This window comes from Salvelinus namaycush, chromosome 5 (assembly GCF_016432855.1).
Source record: "Salvelinus namaycush isolate Seneca chromosome 5, SaNama_1.0, whole genome shotgun sequence".
In the NCBI taxonomy this organism is placed as follows: Eukaryota; Metazoa; Chordata; class Actinopteri; order Salmoniformes; family Salmonidae; genus Salvelinus; species Salvelinus namaycush.
In genome coordinates this window covers 69597120-69613695 of record NC_052311.1, presented here as the reverse complement: position 1 = coordinate 69613695, position 16576 = coordinate 69597120, and the positions used below count along the sequence as shown (strand labels likewise).

Genomic DNA, 16576 nt, shown 5'->3' with positions numbered 1-16576 from the left:
TAGCTGCTGGTATTAGTGGTGGAAAGGAGAAAGGAGTAGCTGCTGGTATTAGTGGTAGAAAGGAGAGAGGAGTAGCTGCTGGTATTAGTGGTTGAAAGGAGAGAGGAGTAGCTGCTGGTATTAGTGGTTGAAAGGAGAAAGGAGTAGATGCTGGTATTAGTGGTTGAAAGGAGAGAGGAGTAGCTGCTGGTATTAGTGGTTGAAAGGAGAAAGGAGTTGCTGCTGGTATTAGTGGTTGAAAGGAGAGAGGAGTAGCTGCTGGTATTAGTGGTTGAAAGGAGAGAGGAGTTGCTGGTGGTATTAGTGGTTGAAAGGAGAAAGGAGTAGCTGCTGGTATTAGTGGTTGAAAGGAGAGAGGAGTAGCTGCTGGTATTAGTGGTTGAAAGGAGAGAGGAGTAGCTGCTGGTATTAGTGGTTGAAAGGAGAGAGGAGTAGCTGCTGGTATTAGTGGTTGAAAGGAGAGAGGAGTAGCTGCTGGTATTAGTGGTTGAAAGGAGAGAGGAGTAGCTGCTGGTATTAGTGGTTGAAAGGAGAGAGGAGTAGCTGCTGGTATTAGTGGTTGAAAGGAGAAAGGAGTAGCTGCTGGTATTAGTGGTTGAAATGAGAAAGGAGTAGCTGCTGGTATTAGTGGTGGAAATGAGAAAGGAGTAGCTGCTGGTATTAGTGGTTGAAAGGAGAAAGGAGTAGCTGCTGGTATTAGTGGTTGAAAGGAGAAAGGAGTTGCTGCTGGTATTAGTGGTTGAAAGGAGAAAGGAGTAGCTGCTCGTATTAGTGGTTGAAAGGAGAGAGGAGTAGCTGCTGGTATTAGTGGTTGAAACGAGAGAGGAGTAGCTGCTGGTATTAGTGGTTGAAAGGAGAGAGGAGTAGCTGCTGGTATTAGTGGTTGAAAGGAGAGAGGAGTAGCTGCTGGTATTAGTGGTTGAAAGGAGAGAGGAGTAGCTGCTGGTATTAGTGGTTGAAAGGAGAGAGGAGTAGCTGCTGGTATTAGTGGTTGAAAGGAGAAAGGAGTAGCTGCTGGTATTAGTGGTTGAAATGAGAAAGGAGTAGCTGCTGGTATTAGTGGTGGAAATGAGAAAGGAGTAGCTGCTGGTATTAGTGGTTGAAAGGAGAAAGGAGTAGCTGCTGGTATTAGTGGTTGAAAGGAGAAAGGAGTTGCTGCTGGTATTAGTGGTTGAAAGGAGAAAGGAGTAGCTGCTCGTATTAGTGGTTGAAAGGAGAGAGGAGTAGCTGCTGGTATTAGTGGTTGAAACGAGAGAGGAGTAGCTGCTGGTATTAGTGGTTGAAAGGAGAAAGGAGTTGCTGCTGGTATTAGTGGTTGAAAGGAGAGAGGAGTAGCTGCTGGTATTAGTGGTTGAAAGGAGAGAGGAGTTGCTGGTGGTATTAGTGGTTGAAAGGAGAAAGGAGTAGCTGCTGGTATTAGTGGTTGAAAGGAGAGAGGAGTAGCTGCTGGTATTAGTGGTTGAAAGGAGAGAGGAGTAGCTGCTGGTATTAGTGGATGAAAGGAGAGAGGAGTAGCTGCTGGTATTAGTGGTTGAAAGGAGAGAGGAGTAGCTGCTGGTATTAGTGGTTGAAAGGAGAGAGGAGTAGCTGCTGGTATTAGTGGTTGAAAGGAGAGAGGAGTAGCTGCTGGTATTAGTGGTTGAAAGGAGAAAGGAGTAGCTGCTGGTGTTAGTGGTTGAAATGAGAAAGGAGTAGCTGCTGGTATTAGTGGTGGAAATGAGAAAGGAGTAGCTGCTGGTATTAGTGGTTGAAAGGAGAAAGGAGTAGCTGCTGGTATTAGTGGTTGAAAGGAGAGAGGAGTAGCTGCTGGTATTAGTGGTTGAAAGGAGAAAGGAGTAGCTGCTGGTATTAGTGGTTGAAAGGAGAAAGGAGTAGCTGCTGGTATTAGTGGTTGAAAGGAGAAAGGAGTTGCTGCTGGTATTAGTGGTAGAAAGGAGAGAGGAGTAGCTGCTGGTATTAGTGGTCGAAAGGAGAGAGGAGTTGCTGCTGGTATTAGTGGTTGAAAGGAGAAAGGAGTAGCTGCTGGTATTAGTGGTTGAAAGGAGAGAGGAGTTGCTGCTGGTATTAGTGGTTGAAAGGAGAAAGGAGTTGCTGCTGATCGTATTGGTAGAAAGAAAAGAGGAGTTGTTGCTGGTCGTAGTGGTAGAAAGGAGAGAGGAGTAGCTGCTGGTATTAGTGGTTGAAAGGAGAGAGGAGTAGCTGCTGGTATTAGTGGTTGAAAGGAGAAAGGAGTAGCTGCTGGTATTAGTGGTTGAAAGGAGAGAGGAGTAGCTGCTGGTATTAGGTGTTGAAAGGAGAAAGGAGTTGCTGCTGGTATTAGTGGTTGAAAGGAGAAAGGAGTAGCTGCTGGTATTAGTGGTTGAAAGGAGAAAGGAGTTGCTGCTGGTATTAGTGGTAGAAAGGAGAGAGGAGTAGCTGCTGGTATTAGTGGTCGAAAGGAGAGAGGAGTTGCTGCTGGTATTAGTGGTTGAAAGGAGAAAGGAGTAGCTGCTGGTATTAGTGGTTGAAAGGAGAGAGGAGTTGCTGCTGGTATTAGTGGTTGAAAGGAGAAAGGAGTAGCTGCTCGTATTAGTGGTTGAAAGGAGAGAGGAGTAGCTGCTGGTATTAGTGGTTGAAACGAGAGAGGAGTAGCTGCTGGTATTAGTGGTTGAAAGGAGAAAGGAGTTGCTGCTGGTATTAGTGGTTGAAAGGAGAGAGGAGTAGCTGCTGGTATTAGTGGTTGAAAGGAGAGAGGAGTTGCTGGTGGTATTAGTGGTTGAAAGGAGAAAGGAGTAGCTGCTGGTATTAGTGGTTGAAAGGAGAGAGGAGTAGCTGCTGGTATTAGTGGTTGAAAGGAGAGAGGAGTAGCTGCTGGTATTAGTGGATGAAAGGAGAGAGGAGTAGCTGCTGGTATTAGTGGTTGAAAGGAGAGAGGAGTAGCTGCTGGTATTAGTGGTTGAAAGGAGAGAGGAGTAGCTGCTGGTATTAGTGGTTGAAAGGAGAGAGGAGTAGCTGCTGGTATTAGTGGTTGAAAGGAGAAAGGAGTAGCTGCTGGTGTTAGTGGTTGAAATGAGAAAGGAGTAGCTGCTGGTATTAGTGGTGGAAATGAGAAAGGAGTAGCTGCTGGTATTAGTGGTTGAAAGGAGAAAGGAGTAGCTGCTGGTATTAGTGGTTGAAAGGAGAGAGGAGTAGCTGCTGGTATTAGTGGTTGAAAGGAGAAAGGAGTAGCTGCTGGTATTAGTGGTTGAAAGGAGAAAGGAGTAGCTGCTGGTATTAGTGGTTGAAAGGAGAAAGGAGTTGCTGCTGGTATTAGTGGTAGAAAGGAGAGAGGAGTAGCTGCTGGTATTAGTGGTCGAAAGGAGAGAGGAGTTGCTGCTGGTATTAGTGGTTGAAAGGAGAAAGGAGTAGCTGCTGGTATTAGTGGTTGAAAGGAGAGAGGAGTTGCTGCTGGTATTAGTGGTTGAAAGGAGAAAGGAGTTGCTGCTGATCGTATTGGTAGAAAGAAAAGAGGAGTTGTTGCTGGTCGTAGTGGTAGAAAGGAGAGAGGAGTAGCTGCTGGTATTAGTGGTTGAAAGGAGAGAGGAGTAGCTGCTGGTATTAGTGGTTGAAAGGAGAAAGGAGTAGCTGCTGGTATTAGTGGTTGAAAGGAGAGAGGAGTAGCTGCTGGTATTAGGTGTTGAAAGGAGAAAGGAGTTGCTGCTGGTATTAGTGGTTGAAAGGAGAAAGGAGTAGCTGCTGGTATTAGTGGTTGAAAGGAGAAAGGAGTTGCTGCTGGTATTAGTGGTAGAAAGGAGAGAGGAGTAGCTGCTGGTATTAGTGGTCGAAAGGAGAGAGGAGTTGCTGCTGGTATTAGTGGTTGAAAGGAGAAAGGAGTAGCTGCTGGTATTAGTGGTTGAAAGGAGAGAGGAGTTGCTGCTGGTATTAGTGGTTGAAAGGAGAAAGGAGTAGCTGCTCGTATTAGTGGTTGAAAGGAGAGAGGAGTAGCTGCTGGTATTAGTGGTTGAAACGAGAGAGGAGTAGCTGCTGGTATTAGTGGTTGAAAGGAGAAAGGAGTTGCTGCTGGTATTAGTGGTTGAAAGGAGAGAGGAGTAGCTGCTGGTATTAGTGGTTGAAAGGAGAGAGGAGTTGCTGGTGGTATTAGTGGTTGAAAGGAGAAAGGAGTAGCTGCTGGTATTAGTGGTTGAAAGGAGAGAGGAGTAGCTGCTGGTATTAGTGGTTGAAAGGAGAGAGGAGTAGCTGCTGGTATTAGTGGATGAAAGGAGAGAGGAGTAGCTGCTGGTATTAGTGGTTGAAAGGAGAGAGGAGTAGCTGCTGGTATTAGTGGTTGAAAGGAGAGAGGAGTAGCTGCTGGTATTAGTGGTTGAAAGGAGAGAGGAGTAGCTGCTGGTATTAGTGGTTGAAAGGAGAAAGGAGTAGCTGCTGGTGTTAGTGGTTGAAATGAGAAAGGAGTAGCTGCTGGTATTAGTGGTGGAAATGAGAAAGGAGTAGCTGCTGGTATTAGTGGTTGAAAGGAGAAAGGAGTAGCTGCTGGTATTAGTGGTTGAAAGGAGAGAGGAGTAGCTGCTGGTATTAGTGGTTGAAAGGAGAAAGGAGTAGCTGCTGGTATTAGTGGTTGAAAGGAGAAAGGAGTAGCTGCTGGTATTAGTGGTTGAAAGGAGAAAGGAGTTGCTGCTGGTATTAGTGGTAGAAAGGAGAGAGGAGTAGCTGCTGGTATTAGTGGTCGAAAGGAGAGAGGAGTTGCTGCTGGTATTAGTGGTTGAAAGGAGAAAGGAGTAGCTGCTGGTATTAGTGGTTGAAAGGAGAGAGGAGTTGCTGCTGGTATTAGTGGTTGAAAGGAGAAAGGAGTTGCTGCTGATCGTATTGGTAGAAAGAAAAGAGGAGTTGTTGCTGGTCGTAGTGGTAGAAAGGAGAGAGGAGTAGCTGCTGGTATTAGTGGTTGAAAGGAGAGAGGAGTAGCTGCTGGTATTAGTGGTTGAAAGGAGAAAGGAGTAGCTGCTGGTATTAGTGGTTGAAAGGAGAGAGGAGTAGCTGCTGGTATTAGGTGTTGAAAGGAGAAAGGAGTTGCTGCTGGTATTAGTGGTTGAAAGGAGAGAGGAGTAGCTGCTGATCGTAGTGGTAGAAAGGAGAGAGGAGTAGCTGCTGGTATTAGTGGTCGAAAGGAGAGAGGAGTTGCTGCTGGTATTAGTGGTTGAAAGGAGAAAGGAGTAGCTGCTGGTATTAGTGGTTGAAAGGAGAGAGGAGTTGCTGCTGGTATTAGTGGTTGAAAGGAGAAAGGAGTTGCTGCTGATCGTATTGGTAGAAAGAAAAGAGGAGTTGTTGCTGGTCGTAGTGGTAGAAAGGAGAGAGGAGTAGCTGCTGGTATTAGTGGTTGAAAGGAGAGAGGAGTAGCTGCTGGTATTAGTGGTTGAAAGGAGAAAGGAGTAGCTGCTGGTATTAGTGGTTGAAAGGAGAGAGGAGTAGCTGCTGGTATTAGGTGTTGAAAGGAGAAAGGAGTTGCTGCTGGTATTAGTGGTTGAAAGGAGAGAGGAGTAGCTGCTGATCGTAGTGGTAGAAAGGAGAGAGGAGTAGCTGCTGATCGTAGTGGTTGAAAGGAGAGAGGAGTAGCTGCTGGTATTAGTGGTTGAAAGGCGAGAGGAGTAGCTGGTGGTATTAGTGGTGGAAAGGAGAAAGGAGTAGCTGCTGGTATTAGTGGTAGAAAGGAGAGAGGAGTTGCTGTTGGTATTAGTGGTTGAAAGGAGAAAGGAGTAGCTGCTGGTATTAGTGGTTGAAAGGAGAGAGGAGTAGCTGCTGGTATTAGTGGTTGAAAGGAGAGAGGAGTAGCTGCTGGTATTAGTGGTAGAAAGGAGAAAGGAGTTGCTGCTGGTATTAGTGGTAGAAAGGAGAGAGGAGTTGCTGCTGGTATTAGTGGTTGAAAGGAGAGAGGAGTAGCTGCTGGTATTAGTGGTAGAAAGGAGAAAGGAGTTGCTGCTGGTATTAGTGGTAGAAAGGAGAGAGGAGTTGCTGCTGGTATTAGTGGTTGAAAGGAGAGAGGAGTAGCTGCTGGTATTAGTGGTTGAAAGGAGAAAGGAGTAGCTGCTGGTATTAGTGGTTGAAAGGTGAAAGGAGTAGCTGCTGTTTTTTCTGTTTAATGGTGTTGTAGGATCAGTTTTTTTCTACTTAATGGTGTTCTTAGACAAAACATTGGTTCTTGAGAAAGGTCTCTAGAGAAGTGTGAGATGGTGAGATGGTTGCTCATCAAACGTTTATTATTTGTATAATCAAAGTGTATCTTGAATATGAATCATGATCGTCCCTAGTTTTCCTCATAGGTTTCCTCATAGGTTTCCTCATAGGTTTCCTCATAGGTTTCTTCATAGGTTTCCTCATAGGTTTCTTCATAGGTTTCCTCATAGGTTTCCTCATAGGTTTCCTCATAGGTTTCCTCATAGGTTTCCTCATAGGTTTCTTCATAGGTTTCTTCATAGGTTTCCTCATAGGTTTCTTCATAGGTTTCCTCATAGTTTTCTCATAGGTTTCTTCATAGGTTTCCTCATAGGTTTCCTCATAGTTTTCTTCATAGGTTTCCTCATAGGTTTCTTCATAGGTTTCCTCATAGTTTTCTTCATAGGTTTCCTCATAGTTTTCTTCATAGGTTTCTCATGAGTTTTTCATGGCGACTGTGCTTTTTCTTCTTCTTTGCTTGCTCTTTGGGGTTTAGACCGGTTATCTGTAAAGCACTTTGTGACAACTGCTTTATAAAAAATACATTTGATTTGAACAAATCATATGAACCATATGAATTTGCTGGTTCAGTCCATCTCAGTGTTGACATTCTAACTCTAAGAAGTAAGAATGATTTCTGCTGTAGGAGGTCACATACATCATCATATCAGCCATGTTGCACATGTTATGATCCCGTTTCATATTATGACTGGTAACAGCTAACGAGTGCCTAAATGTCTCTCACATATTGCGTGCACCTCTGTTTAATCTGATAATGAGCACGTTGGCCTGTGTAGGCTGTGGCAGCGGGGGAGGATGCAGGTCACGGTTAGTAATAATGAGGATAGAGTTGCAGTTTGCAAGACGAGAGAGAAAGCTGAAGTTCATTACAAAAGGTCTCTGGTTTCTACTGCCTGGCCCTGAATTCAGCCTCCAACATCAGAGGATTCAATTCCTCTCTGCTCCCGTCTCATTCCACAGGCAGCACGGGCCCAATCCAACGGTGACAGATGTTGCTTCTGTGTTGCTTCTGTGTCGCCTCTGTCTGTTGGTGGGTATTATATCTGATAAACAGTGAGCTCACACAGCCTCTGTCTGTTGGTGAGTATTATATCTGATAAACAGTGAGCTCACACAGCCTCTGTCTGTTGGTGAGTATTATATCTGATAAACAGTGAGCTCACACAGCCTCTGTCTGTTGGTGAGTATTATATCTGATAAACAGTGAGCTCACACAGCCTCTGTCTGTTGGTGGGTATTATATCTGATTAACAGTGAGCTCACACAGCCTTTTACGAGGGTATGTTTGGCAGCATGAGTGAAGGAGGCTTTGTTGCGAAATAGGAAGCCGATTCTAGATTTAATTTTGCATTGGAGATGCTTAATGTGAGTCTGGAAGGAGAGTTTACAGTCTAACCAGACACCTATGTATTTGTAGTTGTCCACATAATCTAAGTCAGAACCATCCAGATTAGTGATGCTAGTTGGGCGGGGGTGGGCAGCTATCGGTTGAAGAGCATGCATTTCGTTTTACTAGCATTTAAAAGCAGTTGGAGGCCACGGAAGGAGGGTTGTATGGAATTGAAGCTCGTTGGGAGGTTTGTTAACACAGTGTCCAAAGAAGGGCCAGATGTATACAGAATGGTGTGTACCTGTACACAGCCAATCTGTAAATAGCACACCCAACTACCTCATCCCCATATTATTATTTATCCTCTTGCTCTTTTGCACCCCAGTATCTCTACTTGCACATCATCATCTGCACATCAATCACTCCAGTGTTAATGCTAAATTGTAATTATTTCACCTCTATGGCCTATTTATTGCCTTATCTCCCTACTCTTCTACATTTGCACACACTGTACAAAGATTATTATAAAATAATAAAAATACTTTTGTGTTATTGACTGTACGTTTGTTTATGTGTAACTCTGTGTTGTTGTTTTTGTCGCACTGCTTTGCTTTATCTTGGCCAGGTTGCAGTTGTAAATGAGAACTTGTTCTCAACTGGCCTACCTGGTTAAATAAAGGTGAAAAAAGTTATATTATGTATTATACAGTGTTGTAATGATGTGCAAATGGTTAAAGTACAAAGGGGAAAATAAATAAACATAAATACAGGTTGTATTTACAATGGTGTTTGATCCTCACTTGTTGCCCTTTCCTTGTGGCAACAGGTCACAAATCTTACTACTGTGATGGCACACTGTGGCATTTCACCCAGGAGATGATCAAAATCGGGTTTGTTTTCACATTTTTTGTGGGTCTGTGTAATCTGAGGGAAATATGTGTCTCTAATATGGTCATACATTTGGCAGGAGGTTAGGAAGTGCAGCTCAGTTTTCACCTAATTTTGTGGGCAGTGTGCACATAGCCTGTCTTCTCTTGAGAGCCAGGTCTGCTTACGGCGGCCTTTCTCAATAGCAAGGCTATGCTCACTAAGTCTGTACATAGTCAAAGCTTTTCTTAAGTTTGGGTCAGTCTCAGTGGTCAGGTATTCTGCCACTGTGTACTCTCTGTCTAGGGCCAAATAGCATTCTAGTTTGCTCTGTTTTTTTGTTAATTCTTTCCAATGTGTCAAGTAATTATCTTTTTGTTTTCTCATGATTTGGTTGGGTCTAATTGTGTTGCTGTCCTGGGGCTCTGTGGGGTCTGTTTGAGTTTTTTGAACAGAGCCCCAGGACCAGCTTGCTTAGGGGACTCTTCTCCAGGTTCATCTCTCTGTAGGTGATGGCTTTGTTATGGAAGGTTTGGGAATCGCTTCCTTTTAGGTAGTTGTAGAATTTAACGGTTCTTTTCTGGATTTCGATAATTAGGGGGTATCGGCCTAATTCTGCTCTGCATGCATTATTTAGTGTTTTACGTTGTCCACGGAGGATATTTTTACAGAATTCTGCATGCAGAGTCTCAATTTGGTGTTTGTCCCATTTTGTGAATTCTTGGTTGGTGAGTGGACCCCAGACCTCACAACCATAAAGGGCAATGGGTTCTATGACTGATTCAAGTATTTTTAGCCAGATCCTAGTTGGTATGCCGAATTTGATGTTCCTTTTGATGGCATAGAAGGCCCTTCTTGCCTTGTCTCTCAGATGGTTCACAGCTTTGTGGAAGTTACCTGTGGCGCTGATGTTTAGGCCAAGGTATGTATAGTTTTTTGTGTGCTCTAGGGCAACGGTGTCTAGATGGAATTTGTATTTGTGGTCCTGGAAACTGGACCTTTTTTAGAACGTCATTATTTTGGTCTTACTGAGATTTACTGTCAGGGCCCAGGTCTGGTAGAATCTGTGCAGAAGATCTAGGTGCTGCTGTAGGCCCTCCTTGGTTGGTGACAGTCTCTCTGCACCCGGGCCCCAGGGCCTACTTCAGTCTGCTCTCAGTGTGATCCAGTGCTGGTGGATTGTCTCTAATGTCTCTAATGGTGACCCTCTACTGTTGGCACTGGGCCACTGCAGACTGAATGGAGCATCATACTTCCATTGTGCGTGCCACACAAAACGGTGTTTGTTACAGAGCTGATCCGGACAGGGCTGTTGTGCAAGCCTACCTGCTGTGCTTGTGTGTGTATGTGTGTGTGTGTTTGTGTGTACCGCTTGGACTTATCTGTTGGGCCTGGTACGGTGGTGTCTGGTGTTATGTCTGTGTGGGGGTTGTCTGCACGCTTCTCCTGCTGGTTGATTTCAACATTTGTTTTCTTCCAGAATGTGAGGGCTGTCATTCTCAGGATGGCTCTCATCTACAAACCCCATAGCACTGTTTGTCACAATTCTGTCAGGGATGTTTTTGTTGTCCTTGTTTAGGATTGTCACTGGGGAAGTTGTGTTGTTGTTGACAGGGGGTATGACCTTGTCTCCATGGAGATGGGAGGCGGAGTCGATCTCTCGACCTGGGAGACATTGGTGACACCCCCTTTAGTTCTCTCCTCTGTTGTCTCCTCTGTTGTCTCCTCTGTTGTCCCTCAACAGACATTGTTGTCATGGGATTGCTTTGGGGGAGGAGAGGATTTGGATAAAGACAAGTGTGAAACTAGATGATTTAGTATCCCTTGCTGCTAAATACATAAATAAATACGTTCTGTTCATAGTAACTCAAGTATATTCAGGGTAGCATAGTATTGAGTAGCATTTTACCACTACGCTTACCTCTGAAAGCTTTCCTGCTCCACAGTGATTATATCTAGCCCTGTGAAAGCTTGCCTGCTCCACAGTGATTAGATCTAGCCCTGTGAAAGCTTGCCTCCTCCACAGTGAATAGATCTAGCCCTGTGAAAGCTTGCTTGCTCCACAGTGATTAGATCTAGCCCTGTGAAAATCTTGCCTCCTCCACAGTGATTAGATCTAGCCCTGTGAAAGCTTGCCTGCTCCACAGTGATTAGATCTAGCCCTGTGAAAGCTTGCCTCCTCCACAGTGATTAGATCTAGCCCTGTGAAAGCTTGCCTCCTCCACAGTGATTAGATCTAGCCCTGTGAAAGCGTGCCTCCTCCACAGTGATTAGATCTAGCCCTGTGAAAGCTTGCCTCCTCCACAGTGATTAGATCTAGCCCTGTGAAAGCTTGCCTCCTCCACAGTGATTAGATCTAGCCCTGTGAAAGCTTGCCTGCTCCACAGTGATTAGATCTAGCCCTGTGAAAGCTTGCCTCCTCCACAGCGATTAGATCTAGCCCTGTGAAAGCTTGCTTGCTCCACAGTGATTAGATCTAGCCCTGTGAAAGCTTGCCTGCTCCACAGTGATTAGATCTAGCCCTGTGAAAGCTTGCCTCCTCCACAGCGATTAGATCTAGCCCTGTGAAAGCTTGCCTCCTCCACAGTGATTAGATCTAGCCCTGTGAAAGTAGTTCACCCCAGAGTGTTGATGTTTATGTCTATATCCATACCTCTCTGCATCAGACCATGTGGGAAGTTTAATGATACAGTAGGCTATGTACACGCCTGGCTGTCACAACTGGAGACCTCGTTCATAAACCCCCACATTCCACTATTATATGTCTTCAGTTTAGAAACCTGAGGTCCAAGAATATGAGGTCCTTAAGGTTCAATTGCAGGAAACAGTTTTCCAACCAAAATGAGCTTTTATTCTGTATGCTTTTTAAAAGGTGAAGTCAGACAAATTAATTTTTAACATCAAATGTAACTCATTTACATAGGGTCACTGTGTTGTGGAACAATGTTATTAAAATTCATTCTCTCTCTCTCTTTCTCTCTGTCTGTCTGTCTTTCTCATCAGAAGAGGCAAGAAGCACAGCATCATCCTCCGGACACAGTTATCTGTCAGAGTTCACGCTTGTATCGGTGAGTGAAACACTTTTCATTTTGAAGCACTGTCTTTTCATTTGGAAGCACTGTGGGTATTTAAGTTGTGACTGTAAAATGTGGAGGTATCTAGAGTCAGACAGTGTTGCTAATGTCAACCTCTGCTGCATCACCTACACATCTCATTAGAATATATAGTCTCTGTTTGACTTCTTATTGGATGATTGAAAACTATCGCACTATCACTCACAGCTGCTAGGTACAGTAAATAATACATTACATAATAATAATAATAATAATAATAATAATAAAAATAATAATGCATAATAATAATAATAGGTCATAATAATAATAATAATACATAATAATAATACATAATAATAATAATAATAATAATAAAAATAATAAGTCATAATAATAATAATAAGTCATAATAATAATAATAATACAAATAATAATACACAATAATAATACATAATACATATGTATAATAATACAAATAATAATACAAAATAATAATACATAATACATAATTATAATATTACATAACATAATAATAATATAAATAATAATACATAATAATAATAATACATAATAATAGTAATACATAATAATAATACATAATAATAATGTATACTAATAATAGTACATAATTATAATTATAATAATACATGAAATAATAATAAAAAATAATACATAATAATAGTAATACATAATAATAATAATGCATAATAATACATAATAATACGGCATAACAATACAAATTAATAATACATAATAATAGTAATACATAATAATAAAATATAATAATAATACATAATAATAGATAATAATAATGAAAATACTAATGCATAATAATAAGAATACATAATAATAATGCATAATAATAAGAATACATAATAATAATGTATAATAATAATAGTACATAATTATTATAATAATAATAATAATACATAACATAATAATAAAAATAATACATAATAATAGTAATACATAATAATAATAATACATAATAATACATAATAATAAGACATAATAATAAAAATAATAATACATAATACTAGTAATACATAATAATAAAAGATAATAATAATACATAATAATAGATAATAATAATATTGAAAATAATAATACATAATAATAATACTGCATAATAATAGTAATACATAATAATTATAATCCATAATAGTAGTAATACATAATAATTATAATCCATAATAATAGTAATACATAATAATAGTAATACATAATAATAATAATAATACATAATAATAATATTACAAAGAATACATAAAAATAAAAATGATACATAATAATAATAACACATAATAATAATATTACATAATAATGATAATAATAATAATACATATGAATAATAATACATAATAATGATAACAATAATAATACATATGAATAATAATACATAATAATGATAACAATAATAATACATATGAATAATAATACATAATAATGATAACAATAATAATACATATGAATAATAATACATAATAATGATAATAACACAGAATAATAATATTACATACTAATGATAATAATAATAATACATATGAATAATAATGCATAATAATGATAATAATAATATATTTATAATAATACATAATAATGAAAATATTAATAATACATATGAATAAAAATACATAATAATGATAATAATAATAATAATAATAATAATAATAAATAATACATATTCATAATAATACATAATAATAATACATTTTAATACAGAATAATAATACATAATAATAATAATGATAATGATAATACATAATAATATTATTATTTCTCCACTGTGTTCCACTGCATCGGCTGATGCATCCGAAAAGATGAAACCCTCTGGGAGAGTGAGGAAAGCGTAGAGGTTGTTATGTTGATTGTTTTAGAGACGTTAACCTCTCCCTCCATCATGTTTTATGGCCTTGTTTTAACGCGCTCCACGCTTGATTCCTACGACAATAAAACAGGCCTCATAATGAGAGGAAATAAGTAGAGAGATTATAGGCCTGTGCACGCACACACACACACGCACACACACTTAGTAAATCAGTCAAAGCTATTGTTTGGGTCACGGTCTTTCTACTTCTTTGTATATTTCTGTGTTGAGCTCACTGTTTCCATGTGGATGTTAATACTGTGTTTAGTTGGGAACACGTTCCTCCTCCTGATTTATCTTGATGTCCTGTCCTGTCTCTCAGACACAGCAGCACATAACTCTATTACCTGACCGTTCGGCCTTGGAGAGGACTTGGAGAGGAGTGTGTGTGTGTGTGTGTGTGTGTGTGTGTGTGTGTGTGTGTGTGTGTGTGTGTGTGTGTGTGTGTGTGTGTGTGTGTGTGTGTGTGTGTGTGTGTGTGTGAGAGAGAGAGATAACTGCTCTAAAATACTGGTTTAAATTATAGTTAGTGAGAGACTAGCCCAGTTATGTCCCAGTCTAAACCTGACTCAAACCTGCCCTCCACATCACATTCAACAGCAGTAGCAAATTGAAACAGTGCATTCATAGGTTGTGTGTAATACATTTAAGTGCATAATTGTTTTTCATAAGTATTATAATACAAACACGTCCAGCCTGCTTCACTTAATGATGAGTCAGAGCTTGTCTGTGCTCTGGGGATCCTTGCGTGCCCATATACCAAGGTGCTCTGTTCTGTGCAGGTTGGCAGCAAGGCAGTGCTGCAGGCTGCTGCACGTTGACTCTGGCTGCGTCCCAACTGCCACCTTCTTCTCTATATAGTGCATTACTTTTGACCAGGGCCCAGATGTAGTGAACTGTGTAGTGAATAGAGTGCCATTTGAGATGCAGCCAGTGACAGAGACCATGGAGAGGAGTGCACGTGGCTCTGTCCTGCAGACACACAGGGCCTCCTCCTCCTCCTCCTCCTCCTCTCCTCTCCTCCTCCTCCTCCTCTCCTCTCCAGGCTGCCAGGGCTAAAATAACTCAGCAGGGTTAGCCTGGAAAAGCCATTAAGCCACGAGCTGTCGGATTTTAATTTGGCCTTTTTCTAAAGTGTTATTTAAGTGTACCAAGGCAAGGACAGAGGCGGTATAACTTTGAAATGCCGTGTGAAATCCAGGCTATGATTTTCAGAAACTATGGCACTCGTTTTCTCTGCTAATCCATTATACCTGCTGCTTGCATGATATGTATCATGGAAACATTAGGAAACTCCACTTGATTGTATTTATTTTTACTGGGAGTTCTTTTTCGAGCCCTAAAAATACTTTCTTTTAACTATTGGCAAGACATGAGACATGAGGCAAGACAGCTCTAGTCTAGCCCAGCCTGCCAGGTGAACCTAACCTGGCTAGGCCCTGTTTGTGCATGCTGAGTACAATGTGGATTCATTTCGCTCCTATCTTCCTATTATTTCCTGGCACTTTCATTTTGTCATTTAAAACAGTATCGTATATGTTGGCTTTTACTGTTAGTTAACTGACTTTGCTCCAGGGGACTTCTGTGTCATAGATTCCATCATATCGAAGGTGGTTTAATGAGTGTACAGACAGAAACCATGTGGAGCAGTGACGGCCAACTGGCGGCCTTTTGAAGACCAGGAACTCAGGAGGGTCTCAACTTCCTGTTGAGAGTTAGAATAGTAGAATACACAAGGTGACATTTCTCAATGTGGTTGTGCATCAGCAGTTTTTATCTTGTTAAGTCAGTCACTGACAGCCAGTAATTAGTCCATGTCAGCTAACAGTTTTTATCTTGTTAAGTCAGTCACTGACAGCCAGTAATTAGTCCATGTCAGCTACCCGTTTTTATCTTGTTAAGTCAGTCACTGACAGTCAGTAATTAGTCCATGTCAGATAACAGTTTTTATCTTGTTAAGTCAGTCACTGACAGCCAGTAATTAGTCCATGTCAGATAACAGTTTTTATCTTGTTAAGTCAGTCACTGACAGCCAGTAATTAGTCCATGTCAGCTAACAGTTTTTATCTTGTTAAGTCAGTCACTGACAGTCAGTAATTAGTCCATGTCAGATAACAGTTTTTATCTTGTTAAGTCAGTCACTGACAGTCAGTAATTAGTCCATGTCAGATAACAGTTTTTATCTTGTTAAGTCAGTCACTGACAGCCAGTAATTAGTCCATATCAGATAACAGTTTTTATCTTGTTAAGTCAGTCACTGACAGCCAGTAATTAGTCCATGTCAGATAACAGTTTTTATCTTGTTAAGTCAGTCACTGACAGCCAGTAATTAGTCCATTTCAGATAACAGTTTTTATCTTGTTAAGTCAGTCACTGACAGTCAGTAATTAGTCCATGTCAGATAACAGTTTTTATCTTGTTAAGTCAGTCACTGACAGCCAGTAATTAGTCCATGTCAGATAACAGTTTTTATCTTGTTAAGTCAGTCACTGACAGTCAGTAATTAGTCCATGTCAGATAACAGTTTTTGTCTTGTTAAGTCAGTCACTGACAGTCAGTAATTAGTCCATGTCAGATAACAGTTTTTATCTTGTTAAGTCAGTCACTGACAGTCAGTAATTAGTCCATGTCAGATAACAGTTTTTATCTTGTTAAGTCAGTCACTGACAGCCAGTAATTAGTCCATGTCAGCTAACAGTTTTTATCTTGTTAAGTCAGTCACTGACAGCCAGTAATTAGTCCATGTCAGCTAACAGTTTTTATCTTGTTAAGTCAGTCACTGACAGCCAGTAATTAGTCCATGTCAGCTAACAGTTTTTATCTTGTTAAGTCAGTCACTGACAGTCAGTAATTAGTCCATGTCAGCTAACAGTTTTTAGATTGGTAAGTTAGTCACTGACAGCCAGTAATTAGTCCATGTCAGCTAACAGTTTTTATCTTGTTAAGTCAGTCACTGACAGCCAGTAATTAGTCCATGTCAGCTACCCGTTTTTATCTTGTTAAGTCAGTCACTGACAGCCAGTAATTAGTCCATGTCAGCTACCCGTTTTTATCTTGTTAAGTCAGTCACTGACAGCCAGTAATTAGTCCATGTCAGCTAACCGTTTTTATCTTGTTAAGTCAGTCACTGACAGCCAGTAATTAGTCCATGTCAGCTAACAGTTTTTATCTTGTTAAGTCAGTCACTGACAGCCAGTAATTAGTCCATGTCAGCTAACAGTTTTTATCTTGTTAAGTCAGTCACTGACAGCCAGTAAT

At 40.7% G+C, this 16576-nt stretch overlaps 1 protein-coding gene across 1 annotated transcript in view; it reads left to right on the top strand.

Moving 5' to 3' along the window:
* Positions 1-16576, top strand: part of fhod3b (formin homology 2 domain containing 3b) — a 270144-nt gene that overhangs the window by 36655 nt on the left and 216913 nt on the right. Inside the window, exon 3 of the mRNA XM_038992838.1 lies at positions 11402-11466. Coding sequence (XP_038848766.1) covers positions 11402-11466 — 65 coding nt within the window. The remainder of the gene's footprint in view (positions 1-11401; positions 11467-16576) is intronic.